Source organism: Halichoeres trimaculatus, unplaced genomic scaffold, assembly GCF_033239565.1.
Source record: "Halichoeres trimaculatus isolate MK-OKI-2021-1 unplaced genomic scaffold, fHalTri1.1 fHalTri1_scaffold_22, whole genome shotgun sequence".
In the NCBI taxonomy this organism is placed as follows: domain Eukaryota; kingdom Metazoa; phylum Chordata; class Actinopteri; order Labriformes; family Labridae; genus Halichoeres; species Halichoeres trimaculatus.
The window spans coordinates 4658386-4671470 of NW_027437200.1; the positions used below are offsets into that span (position 1 = coordinate 4658386).

Here is a 13085-nt window from a genome sequence, read left to right on the forward strand (position 1 = left end):
GCCAAAACTGCCCAAATTATCAAATGTGACAGAAAATTATAAACAAAACGATAAAGCAATATATTTTGTGAATTTGGTTAAAAGGGTTCGTAAACACCTAACAAAAAAAATGGAATACGATTTTTTTTGGCTATTTTGTCATGGATCAGGCTTTACAGGGATAAACTAAACTCATTTCTTAACATATGACAATTAAATTGTACAAAAGGTGCAACTGTGCTCTAGCTTTAACAGTCAAAAAGAAGTGTGTGTGTGTGTGTGTGTGTGTGTGTGTGTGTGTGTGTGTGTGTGTGTGTGTGTGTGTGTGTGTGTGTGTGTTGGTCAAACACTGAAACTTATAGAAATAAATAAACATAGTGATAGACCGATAGGGAATTTTTGGGGGCCGATACCGATACTGATTATTAGTAGTCAAGGAGGCTGATAACTGATATTAAAAGCCGATATCAATCTGCTGTGAAAGTGAAAATATTGGCATAAAAAATTTTGAACACTACAAACTCCAACACTTAACTGCATCCAAATGCCTTCAAGCATATGTTTAACAGCTCCCATGCTTAGCAGCATGTTTTATAGAGTTGAATGAAAACTTAAAAAATAAATAGCTTAAGTTTTCTACTGTAAATAAAGTTTTCCAAAATTTCTCTGTAACTGCGATAAAATTGGATCAAACTAAGTTTGTGCTGCCTTTTACAGGCATGTAATGCAGTTGAATTAATTTTCTGTTTAGTTTCACATGACTGATTTTAAATGACCATCTTGGCTTCCATAGTGTTGACAGTGAGAAACTGTGCAGAGAAGCATCAGAGCCAAAACAACACAGCTTTCAATTGGTTTCATATTGGCAGTTGGATTCTTAAAAAAGGCTGATACCGATACGCACTAAAATGCCAAATATCGGCCCTGATAATCGGTCTATCCCTAAAATAAATCCTAAAAATGATCAAAATGTGATGACACGCACTGGCTGAATGTAGGTGTGTGAGCGTGTGTGTAAGGGGGGTGGGTGGTTGTTTGGCATTCCTGGAGTGTAAGTTTCATGGGCCCACAGATGGCATGTCATGCATTTAACCTAATCGAATGATACAACCATAGACTGTACATAGAATGTACAGCATATTTTACAACCCCTGAAAAAAATACACGAGAACGGAGCTGTCAATTATTGTTAAACGATACGTAAAGCCTCGTTTTTAACCTCGTATAACTAATGAAAACAATTTTTTTTAGAAAAGAGAGAACATGAATACATGACAGCCAAATGATATCTTAAAATCACCACAACAATCGGACGTGAGAAACATTTCTATGAGGAGTATTCATTTTTTAAAGTTTGACCACAGGCCATCTGAAATGGCTAGGGAGATGGAATTTTGACCTGTACTGCAGCCAGCCACCGGGGGGAGCAGTTTTGTGGCGACCTTACTTAAATCCGAGCCAGTAGACACCCATTTTTTTATTACAGTCTATGGTTACAACACACCCCAAGCAAGTTTATTACAACTGTTCCTGAGTGCATTAGTAATGAGCTAGCTTAGCTTAAAGCTAGCAGCTAAACACTGCCACAAACAATCAGAATGAAAGAAACTAAACAGACACATAATAGACATGATGTTCCTTAGAAGAGTTCAACTACAGAGCAGACTGTGTAATCCAAACAAACTGTTAGAACTGACCTGTGTCACAGCTGTCCCCGGTCTCCCCTACTCTTTTTATTATAAAATGTGCACACTAACATCCTGAGAAATGTGCACACTGGTCAGTAACTTCTTACTCACGTGAGGAAGGATTAATTCAGACAGTTAAAATGAAAACAAACAGAAACCAGCGTTTTATTCTCTAAATACACCAAACGTCTACAGCTTCAGCATGACTCAGCTAAAACAGGGAGACAACAAACACATGAAACATGTTCCTAATCCAGCTTTGTGGTCCACATCCCTCTGGATCAGGAGTTTTTTTCTGCTCAATGAGTTTCTCTGCTGGTGCTCTCTGTCGTCCCTGTTGTTTAACAGTCACAGGAGCGTCACCTCTGTTGTTTTAAACTCCAGGACGCTCAGGATGGTTTCTTTCAGAGAAGATTTTGAAGAAAACCTTAGGGGAAGTGAAACAGTAAAGGATCCAAACAGGTCTAGAGGAGTCCTATTGAGTCTTATTTTGACAGAGTCGTCCACAGGAAGTGAGGGGTCAGCGAGAGAGCAGGGGGAGGTCTCCAGGGTTCATGATGAGGCTGGAGTCCAGGTTCAGGTTATCTACAGAGACACAGACACAGTATTAATACAGGTGTGTTACAGCACAGGTGTGTCTGCGGCCTCGTGAATAAATAAGAATTATGATGAAGTGAAGTCTGACCTTGATCAAAGTTGAGCTTTTTGGCGTTTGATCCCTCTCCCAGTCCCTCGATGTCAACCAGGTCACTGTTCACATCCGAGTCATTCAGGGCACTCAGAGTCACATCTAAACACGCACACACAGTCAGTTTTTATCAACAATGAACACTGAAGACAAGAGGTGAATCCAAATCTTCATGTAGCACTAGGCCTGTCACGATAAATTTTGCTAGACGATAATTTTCCAAAATATCATTGCCAATAAATGATATTTTTGTCAATATAATTTGATTTTTTTCCATTTTTTCATTGATGTAATTATGATAACGGGGATAATAAAGTGAGTACACCATATCAAAAGCAAGAAACTTTAATTTCTTAAGAGTATCTAACTGTAATTAAAAGGTCAGGATCTTTTAAATAAAATAAATTAAACAAAAATATAATAAATTTAACAAACAAGAAAGAGAAAAAAATACAATGAAAATGAAATGGACTTTCATTTAGAAAAAAATACATGTCAATGAAAATAATTAATACTAATCAAAAACAATAAAACATAGACCCTGTCTCTAAAGAAAAAATGAAACTCCAAAAAAAAACAACAACAATAAAAACTATAGCCTAAATAAAAGGGAGTTGATACAGTTCCTGAAATGTTTGTAACATGTACTTTTTCCCAGTCAATCCGTACTGTCTGTCAAACATTTTTAACATTTCTGGCTTTCAACCGTATTGAAGGGCTGCATTTCTTTGGCAATGTAGCGGTCTTTGAGCGCCCACCATTTGGCGCTTTTATTTCTATTTACTTTGCAGACCAAAGCCTCAGTAAGAGCGGATTGTCAAAGAACAAGGCTACGCTGCACCTCCCCTTCTTCTTCTTCGTCGCCACTATTTTCAAACAAATGTGACATATCAGCTCGTTGGTGTTCATGAGCTCACACTTTGTTCATTCTGATAAAAAACAAAATATTCCCACACTGGGACTGTGGCAGGCGGCTTAAGAACCGTATCTTTCGTGCCATCACTCATATTAGCGTGTGTTTCCTCCTCACCCCTCAGGACGCTCGCATCAGCTCTCTCCGTGTGTACGCGCGAGCAGCCCCGTCTTCACCCCAAAGATCGCATTTTTGACAGATGCTCACTCTGCTATAAATCCGCTAAATCTGCTATAGAACCTATGCACCCCGATGTTAGGAAAGACAGACGTAGTGAGCCATCTTCTCATTCAGCCTCTTTGGTGGAAAGAGAGGAGGAAAACAAACATGCATGCACATGTCAGTTTATCGAGGCTGGCAAACTTACCGAGGACGTTTTTATTTATCGTTCGGTTAATTGATTTATTGATTATCGTGACAGGCCTAAGTAGCACGTTTTTCTCAGTGACGGCTCAAATGGATATTTTAATGTTGATAAAGTTTTTCATTTTCTAGAGACAGATATGAAGTTAAAATGTTGGATTTTAAAACCAAATGTGGGCAAAGATTCAGACCATGAGATGAACATGTGGAGTAAACAGGATGAGACTGGGAGTTGATTTGTTTAAAAAGTTTCATGAGAATTCAATAGATCTAGACTTCCTCAGTCTGGCTGATTGGAGATGCCAACAGCTGATCTGATGCTGTGCCAATCTCGTGCTTACAGCAACAAGCTGCAACACAAACACAAACACGAACACATGCTAACATTTCACAGTGTGCTCCTCTGTGGGCGCTCTTGTCTCTGACCCACCTGCAGTTTTCTGTTTCTTCAGGGGGGCCTGGTTGGTGTGGGGGGTGCCCTGCAGACCTGACGTCACGGCCACCTTAGCCGTGGGGACGGAGATGACGGTGGGAGTGCTCGGTGTCACAGCAGCTGCGGCACTCTTCTTTACAGACTTCTTTGGTCCCTCAGAGGAGACGGGGACCAGAGCGCCGTCCTCGTACAGCTTCCTCTTTACGGCGCTCTTCGTCTGACTGCTGGGAAACAGGACGAGTTCAGAGTTAGGATCAGGTTAATGTTGGCATGAGAGGGGAGGCCTTCTTTAAATTTGAAACTAATATATCAAAAAGTAAGTTAAAAGGTAAGTTTGTCCTCCTCTAGGTTCCCTCTTAGACAAAACTCTGAGTGCTGTCCGAACCTTCAGTCAGACGGTTCATTTTTTGAATTTGATAAAAGTTTGACTGAATTCATTTAAACAGAGAGAGGAAATCGTGCTCCTGTGTGATAAAATGATGCAAAAATAAAAGACACGCCAACAAAGACGAAATGAATCAAACACAATAATCTGCGCAGTGCTGCTATGATAAAATAAATGATTTATATAAATTGCATGACAGTTAGTATGTGTGTGTGTGTGTGTGTGTGTGTGTGTGTGTGTGTGTGTGTGTGTGTGTGTGTGTGTGTGTGTGTGTGTATTACCCTGCAGGACTGGAGTCGGCCACAGGGTGGAGCTGCATGGTGAGCTCTCCAAGTTTGGTGAAAGCTGCTCCAGCTGCAGAAAAGATCTCTCCAACCTGAGGACACACACACACACACACACATACACACATACACACACACACACACACACACACACACACACACACACACACACATTAAAATCATCTTTACCCTCACATGTACTGTCTGCACAGTTCGATTCAACGAATACATAAAAGGTGTGAGATGTGGTTACAGATAATATGTGTAACAATGAATCCAGTGAATAATGTTACAGTCCAACAACACTGCATACATCCTGCCATAGACACAAACACATTCTTATTTTCAATGTGAATGCATTAAACCCTCTATTAAGCATAATAAAAACAGGTTAAACCTGTGTGTTAGGGCTCCTTGAAGTGACATGAATGATAATCTGAGGCCCACTGTGGTAATTTAATCAGATTAAAAATCGCATTTCCGTGTTTAATCCGACATGTGTGTGACAGAGACTTACTTTAGTAGAAGCTGAGGTCATGGTGATGTTTTAACACTCTGTTTATTCTTCAGACTCTCATTTTAACAAACGATGCTAACAGTGAAGCTAGCTCAGATAGCACCCTGAGCTCCTCTGGTTGTGCTAAGAGGATGTTAGTGGATTATTTATCAATCTAGATTTTGTCCGCTTCCTGGAGAAGTCTGCGCGAGCTGGTCTATAACGTTATCATAGACTGAACAAAGGTAAACAACGTTAACGGCTACATTAGCATCGCTACTCCTCCAGCAGCAGATACCAGTGTGTTTAACGCGCCCTGAATATATCAGTGCTGCCTTCATGTCACCTCGGAAACCCGATGTAAAGTAACTGCCTAGTGTCTGAGTAACCTGCGTGGGCTTCACAAACAGTGGTTGAAACAGTTTATAGTATCCTTATGAAACAGAATAGTCACTGACGCGAACCCACCCACCTCAAATGATTATTATATATATACAGACATACAGAGACTACGTGTTTTAACAGGACCACTTGGTGAAAGTAAAGTAATAATTAAAGAGGCACCTTCTCAGACCGCATTTTGTAACTCAAAGCACAAAAATGAAGCATTTCAAACCCTGAAACACCTAATATATAATACAGGAAGACTTTTCCATAAAATATTTGTCCTTTTTGTCTAAACTGTGATTTCTGTTTAAAAACCGACAGTACATGAACACATCGTAATAGCAGATTGTGTAGCGTCAATGTCCTTCTGTAAAAAATCATAGCATTATTCGATATGCTGAGATAGTTTCACATAAAGACAGTTTATTTACCTTCTCTTATCTTTTTTGAAAAATTAATTTGAGTTTTAAGCTAAACATCAAGTTGATGGACCACATGAACACTTATTTAGTTTTATTTCATTTGGTGTAACAATTAGCGACATGTCTTCTGAAGAAAATTAACACTCCTGAGATCACTGGTGTAATTTTGGGACACACAGGGGAAAATAAACCAGATCTAGACAATAAAGTTACAAGAATGAGAATAAAGTTTTGAATTTAGACAATAATGTAAGCTTCTATTTTTTTGTGTTTGAAAAAAAAATTATGGTGTCCCCAATGGTATTTCAAGCCTCGAATCCACATTTAAAGAGTCTTCTAATATTTTTTTAATTCCTACAAGATTGAAGTCATTTCCGTAAAGCAGTTTTTAAACACGTGATAAAAGTAAGGTTTGTGTCGTGATGATGAGTAAGTTGGGGGGGGGGGGGGGGGGGGGGGTCGTAGTTAGGCTGTATTTTATTTTGAAGGGTCAGAGCTAAAAGCAGGAGCTTCGGGCAACATGTGATATCTTGCTTCAGTAAAAATATCATTAAAAAGAGGAACTCTGAAAATATTACACAAAAGAAACAAAGTCCGTTTGGTAAATTCTTGTTTTTTTCCTCATAAAATCACAGCTACATTCTGAAAATCTCTGTTTCTTTCTGTTTTTGGTGTATTATGAAACTTTTTCTAAACTTTTTCCTACATCAGGAATCTTCCGGCGCTCAAGCTTGGTCACCTGACCGACCAGGCGACTGTCACGTGATCGGTCTAGTCTCCTGACAGTTGGTGAAACTTTCTTTCTGTTCTTTGCAAGTTGAACCAGAGAGACTAAAGATGCGTGGGCTGATCTGTGGACCAAAACAGGCCGCGTGTGGGGTCGTGCTGAGTCTGTGGGGGGTCATCATGCTGGTGAGTCACAGAGTCCAGAGAGTTCAGGTGAATTTTAGACCGAGTTTACGTGATCCGCAGCATGGGTCCAGGTTTACAGACCGGAAGACAACGGACTGGCTTTGAAACCCCACTGTGGACCCAAGAAACTCGACAGATTGAGTTTGACAATGAGATAAATCATGAGATCAATCTCAGTTCAGAGAAAATAAGTTAACTTCACCTCAGTCTAAAGCTCCCTGCCTCTCTGATCAGGCAAAGACTTTAACCCGGTGTACTGTCTCTTTAAATGTATTTAGTTAAGGTAAATAAATTATTATTGATTTATCATTTATGGAATTTAGGGGGAACTGCTGTGCTCACATCAGGTTAACATATTACTTTAATGTGTTTACATATAATTTCCTCTCTTTGACCAACTGAAAGGTGATCTCACAGATTCTCATGGTGTATTTTAATAAGGTTTTATTTTTTGTTGAGTGAGGAGAAGCAGATTCAAACCCTGTCTGCTGCGTTCAGACTGTTTGATCAGACTGATTCGTTTGATTAACTTCATCATGATTCAGCTTCAAACAGACCATCTCTGATCGGACACATGATTCAATCTCAGCTCAGTTAAAGTCACAGTCAGCTGTGTTTACCTTGAAACTAGGGATAGACAATATTATCAGCATCCCAACAACATTGGCCGATATTGGCTTAAAAGTAAAATGTCAGATATCAGCCAACACACCAAATTCCACAGATATAATAGATTTATCTATCTATCTATATATATATATATGTTGAGCAGTCCCATGTTTGGCTCCTGTTTTAGGTTAAACTTGAGTTTAGGCAGCAGTCTGTAAGATACATGTATCTGAATAATTTTTCAAGTTATTCTCTGATAAGTTTACCATTTACCAAAGAAAACCATTTTATTCAATTTGGGTTTCAGCTGCACTTCTCACATCTTCCTTGTGTACAGAGGTTTTGTTTACTGGCTGTCAATTGTGAAATTGGCCAAATTTGCCCTGGTTGTGGGTAATGTTGTGATTTTTCCAGGAACAGCATCATCCAGCCTTGAAGTAGGATTTATCTTTTTTGTTTGTTTGTTTGAAAGCGGCTTTCATAGTTAAATATATAGTTTCAAGTATACATTTTTTCTTATTTTGCACAAAAAATGAATCTCAAATAAAAAAAACAAGATAGTAGTATGAATTATAATACAATATGCTATACTAGGGGGTTTCCGTGTGAGACAGTGAGCCTACTTTTGGAGAACATGAAGTCACTGGGGCCGCCCCTATTATGATAAAAACAAATACTACTACTTCTAATAAATGAATAACAAACTCTCGGTTTTAACCACCAAAAATATGAGTGTTTATATGAAAATTCTCTCCTAATACTGTGTCCCAAATTTTAGTTAAGATGAGATGACAGCTCTTAAGCCAGGAAAAAAAGCATGGCCACTGTGGCAGCAAAGAATCAAAGTTCAATCAAAATGCAACAATTAGAAGTCCCATATTCTGCTCCTTTTCTGCAGTTTAATATTGATCATTGATGTCTTCATGAAATGGTAGTAACGTGTTTTGGCCCAAAAAGCCAATAAATCAAGCACAGCAGCATTGTTTCGAGGCTCTCATAGCCCCTCTGTTCAGAACGCTCTGATTTAGTGGGCGTGGCCTTCATATGTAAATGAGCAACCGCTGATAACGCCGGGCTCTTCAGAGTCACTGAGAGCAGCGCCACAAGCTCTAAGTGCACAATGTTTAGAAAACAGCGAAGCTCGTTTACCGTAACATTACAGGCTAAAACAACAGGCTAACCGCAGATAAAGTTAGCATCCTGAAGCTAACACAGAGACAGGGGGTGCACTGAGGAAAAGCTCTTACATCTGCTCCACAGCACACAGCATTTAAAATACTCACATTTCCAGGGTCCCAGGTTTTTTGGAGGATGGTTGGTAATGCGCCTGGATTCAGGACCAGTCTATTCGCTAGCCCTCTGTTGTACTGTCCAAAGTTGGAAAAGCAGTCGGCTGTGAAGTGACTAGCACACACATGCACAGTTTTACTGAGTGTAGTTGGTACATTTCCTTCATAAATGAACTCTAGCCACTTAGTCTTGTCTTCTTCCGAGATGGGAAGCTTGTGCATGGAACTATGTGGCTGTATACAGCCAAAAACAGAGCAGTGATGGCTACTTTGTTTTTGTGATGGCTCAACTTTGGCATTTGGGAGAGGAGTGGGCGGGGAGGGGGTCCGGGGGTATCTGCTCCGATGGACCAATCAGGTCAGACTTGCTCCTGATTGGTCAAAAAAGGGAATCGCTGACATCGGCAAATCCCCAAATTCCAAACAGCTTGTTTTAGGTCAGGATTTTACATTCACAAGCACTTCTAAGTACAGGTTTTGTCATTAAATATCACATTTTGTGGGCTGGGAGGAAAGCCAAAGACCCACACATTTAACTAAAAGACTTAATAAAGTGAATTTTGTATAATATGAGACCTTTAAAACATAGTTAAATTGTGGATCAGTCACATACAGAGCTGCTTTTAACAGCTTCAAAATTTGTGTTAAGGTGAGCATTAAGAATAGATTTTCGAACACAAATAGTAGATTACAAATTCACAGTAAACAAGGCACACACTGTGGCCTGTAGGAAACTTTAAATATCAGTCGTCACCACTGTGCAAAATACGGGGATCTAGCGGGGTCTGAGACCCCAAATTAGATATATGAGACCCACTAAGAGGCTCAGTGGCTACATTTCCAGAGGTCTCTTAAGAAGAACATTTCACCATACATCGTTTAGCTGGGTTCATATGTTCACATGCATGTATGTGTGGGCGTGTGCCGCTGACGAGGGGGGAGCATAAGTGGCCTATTTGAACTGTTGTTCGTGGTTCTGTAGCTGTGTGCATGGTTGCTTGCTCATTCTCCACCCCTCTTTACATAGCAATAGCAAAGTACCACCCTGTTGCACACACAGACACACACACACACACACACACACACAGACGCACACACACTCAGACAAACACACACAGAGAGTCATAAAACCACAGCATACTTGTTGTCCTACTTTTTGCAATCTCTGCTGAGTTCAGACCTTCTGTGCTTCACACTTTGAAAACCACTGCGCTAGAGATAGACCAATATGACCGATATCGATGATGCTTATTGGTCGGCAAGGAGGCCAATAACCGATATTAGAAGCCGATATTATTCTGCAGTCAAAGCGAAAATATTGGCATAAAAAATGTTGAACAATACAAACTCCGACACTTAACCTCATTTAATGCCTTTAAGCATATGTTTAAAAAATAAAATCGCTAAAGTTTTCTACAGTAAATAAAGTTTTCAAAAGTTTCTATATAACTGCATTAAAAATGGATGGAATTGAGTTTGTGCTGCCTTTTACAGGCATGTAATGCAGTTGAATTAATTTTCTGTTCAGTTTTACATGACTGATTTTAAATGACCATCAAGGGCTTCCTTAGTGTAGACAGGGAGAAACCCTGTGCAGAGAAGCATCAGAGCCAAAACAACACAGTTTTGAATTGGTTCCATAGTGGCCGTTGGATTAAAAAAAAGGCCGATGCCGACATACCCCAAAATGCCAAATATCTGCCTTAATAATCAGTCTATCCCTGCACTGTGCTATACTTCCAAATCAGAGGAGTCGATAATCTCTGCAATTATGTGTGCACAAAGAAGTATTGGTATCGGCTAAATGAGTTGTTAAAAATTGTCATATCGGATATCAGCAAAAATAATCCAGTATCATTCATGCCTTCTTTAAACTCACCTTTACCTGTCTGTCCATTACTCCCCCCTCCCTCCTCTTCCTCTTCCTCTTTCTCTTTCAGTCCATGCTGGGGATTTTCTTCATCACTCACTCAGCCGTGTTGATTGAGGACGTGCCGTTTTCAGACTCAGACATCCACGAGGAGTAAGTTTTACTTCCTTCACTGCAGACCTCACCTGTACAGGTGAACAGGCTGCACATTGGGAGACTTCCTGTTGCTGATAGACTATCAGACATGCTTGTTTTTAACATTACTGTGTGTTGTCAGTAAGGATGATGTAGAGTGAATCTGATTCACCTGAAGTTTGAGGATAATGTAACAGACGTCCTCCTGTACTCACTCAGAGCTGATCTCTCTCTTCTCAGCTCAAACCCTCCTCAGAAGTTGTATGCGCTCTATGATAAGGTGGGATATAACTGCATCATCGCCGCAGCCTTCTACCTCTGTTTGGGAGCGTTCTCCTGCTGCCAGATGAAACTCAACAAGCGGAAGGTGAGTTTGATTTGTTCACCTTCAGGACTCACCGTAGAGACAGTCTCAGAGTGCAGGACGGGGGACATGTCTTCAGTCACTCACTGAAAGCTTTTAACGGGGAGTAAAGTTACTGCTTTCCACAGCCTGAGGTTCATATAGCTCCCTCTGCAGGATGCAGCGTGTATTACATCACACGTTACTTCAGAAACAGGTGACGGGTCTGGTTTGTAAAAGTATCAATGTGCAAACTATTTCAATCTAGCTTTAATCTGTGGCTTGAACGTTGTAAAGATGAAGTAGATAAATCCCTTGTCCTCTGAAGTCTTTTCTTCTTTGGAACCGTTTAAAAAAAGACTTGTTTGGAAAACCCTGTTTCATCTAAATAAAGTTCCTTTTACAAGGAAGCTTTACAAACTTGACATCATAAGATTTAAATATACAGTTTAAAGACTTTTCTGTGTTGGCAAGAACCCACGATACGATACACGTCACAATACTTAGGTCAGGATACAATAATATCAGGATATCATAATATTGTGATATATTGCGATATTCTACACAGTTAACTGGTTGAAAACAACTTTTCTCTTTTACTGTGTTTGAAATAAAGAAAGTCAGATGCAGTGCTTTATACATACACTTAAGTTGAAAACATAAAGTTTGTCAAGTTTGTCACTGAAAGTACTGGGACTTTAAACTAATGTTAAAAAAATGACTGTGTGAAAGACGTGGTCAGTTGGTGAAACTGATAAATGTCACTTAGTGTAACCAATGTTACTCATAAAAATATCTAATATTGAACAAAACATGACTATGATTATTATTTTATCAGTCTACTACACTGTAAAATAACTTAAAATAATTTTAAATTAACTATCCAAGAATAGAGAGAAAACACTGATGTTTACAGCATCAAAACTCACGTCATCAAGTTTAGGAATAAAATATTTTGAATAAACTTTGTGATTATATTTATTATTCAATTTACGGGCAGCATACAGCTGAGTAGCTTTTTAGCGCCATCTAATGCAGTGGAGGTGCAGAAGACATATTGTACTTCCAACTCACCTATAAAATAAATTTTCATTTGAACAAAAATATTAATATTAAGAGTTAAAATATCCATAAATTATTACAGGTCAAAGTTTCATGATATATTGCCATATCAATATTTTTTTCACCCCTGTATGACATAATCCTCCTCTCACCTGTGTGTTCTCTGCCCCTCTATAGGATTACATGGTACATTAGCGCCCCCTGCTGGACAGAGGCTGCTGCCTGGAGATGAAACCATCTCAGAGAGTCATCAGAGCAGATCAATGATTAAAATGAAGTTCAGATCAAACCTGCTGGATTATATCACCCAGAGATTTAAACCTGAGCACTGTGACTGAAATAAAGACTTGATGTTTGATGAATGATGTGAAGATTCCGTCCGAACTCCTCGAGGTTTGATAAACACAGAATATTTATGATTACGGTCAGTAAACACCTGTGTGTGTTTGCTGACCTCTCACACTGGTTTAATGTCATTAATGTAATGTGTATTATTTTATGTAGTGTGGTTTGGTTTGATTTGAAATGATATAATGTCATATAATTTAATGTATCTGCACTGTCTCAGTAACCCTGATCTGATTGGACAGTTTGAAGCTGAGAGATTCCCTGATTGGTTGTTTTCTGTTCATCATTTCAAACATTAAAACACTGAAAACCAGGACTTCATCAGATTCCTTATTCCAGCAAAGTTCACAGAACCTTTGGTTTGATCACAGTCTAATAAAATAATTATGTCTTTTATCAATTTAATCTATGTCCATCTCGGTGGGAGGACTTATATTTCTTAAATCTGTCTTCTGTTTTTGTCATGTTAATCCGTCTTC

General features: G+C 39.2%; 2 protein-coding genes across 3 annotated transcripts; one reads left to right on the top strand and one right to left on the bottom strand.

The window, feature by feature from the left end:
• Positions 1-1414: 1414 nt before the first annotated feature.
• On the bottom strand, positions 1415-5563 carry LOC141784146 (BPTF-associated chromatin complex component 1). 2 transcript variants are annotated; one of them, XM_074661874.1, is made up of 5 exons: positions 5251-5563; positions 4731-4825; positions 4062-4285; positions 2353-2457; positions 1415-2252 (listed from the first exon to the last, which is right to left on the bottom strand). In XM_074661874.1, the coding sequence occupies exons 1-5, from the start codon at positions 5269-5271 to the stop codon at positions 2188-2190; spliced, it is 510 nt and encodes a 169-aa protein (XP_074517975.1). In that variant the 5' UTR covers positions 5272-5563; the 3' UTR covers positions 1415-2187. The 2 variants fall into 2 exon arrangements, with proteins under 2 accessions (XP_074517975.1, XP_074517974.1); XM_074661873.1 differs by having other exon boundaries at positions 1424-2252; positions 4062-4288.
• Positions 5564-6560: 997 nt separating this feature from the next.
• LOC141784281 (ribonuclease kappa-A-like) lies at positions 6561-12952 on the top strand. The gene is made up of 5 exons (XM_074662063.1): positions 6561-6639; positions 6750-6950; positions 10789-10871; positions 11094-11220; positions 12436-12952. The coding sequence occupies exons 2-5, from the start codon at positions 6876-6878 to the stop codon at positions 12451-12453; spliced, it is 303 nt and encodes a 100-aa protein (XP_074518164.1). The 5' UTR covers positions 6561-6639; positions 6750-6875; the 3' UTR covers positions 12454-12952.
• Positions 12953-13085: the final 133 nt, after the last annotated feature.

What these genes read in the sequence shown, in the direction of transcription:
- LOC141784146 (XM_074661873.1), bottom strand. Translation starts at nt 5,271, where the DNA reads ATGACCTCAGCTTCTACTAAA. An exon ending in GAAGAAACAGAAAACTGCAG is followed by an intron (nt 2,458 to 4,061) that starts GTGGGTCAGAGA and finishes GTGCGTGTTTAG; the next exon opens with ATGTGACTCTGAGTGCCCTG. An exon ending in AAAGCTCAACTTTGATCAAG is followed by an intron (nt 2,253 to 2,352) that starts GTCAGACTTCAC and finishes GTGTCTCTGTAG; the next exon opens with ATAACCTGAACCTGGACTCC.
- LOC141784281 (XM_074662063.1), top strand. Translation starts at nt 6,876, where the DNA reads ATGCGTGGGCTGATCTGTGGACCAAAACAGGCCGCGTGTGGGGTCGTG. An exon ending in TGTGGGGGGTCATCATGCTG is followed by an intron (nt 6,951 to 10,788) that starts GTGAGTCACAGA and finishes TTTCTCTTTCAG; the next exon opens with TCCATGCTGGGGATTTTCTT. An exon ending in GACTCAGACATCCACGAGGA is followed by an intron (nt 10,872 to 11,093) that starts GTAAGTTTTACT and finishes CTCTCTTCTCAG; the next exon opens with CTCAAACCCTCCTCAGAAGT.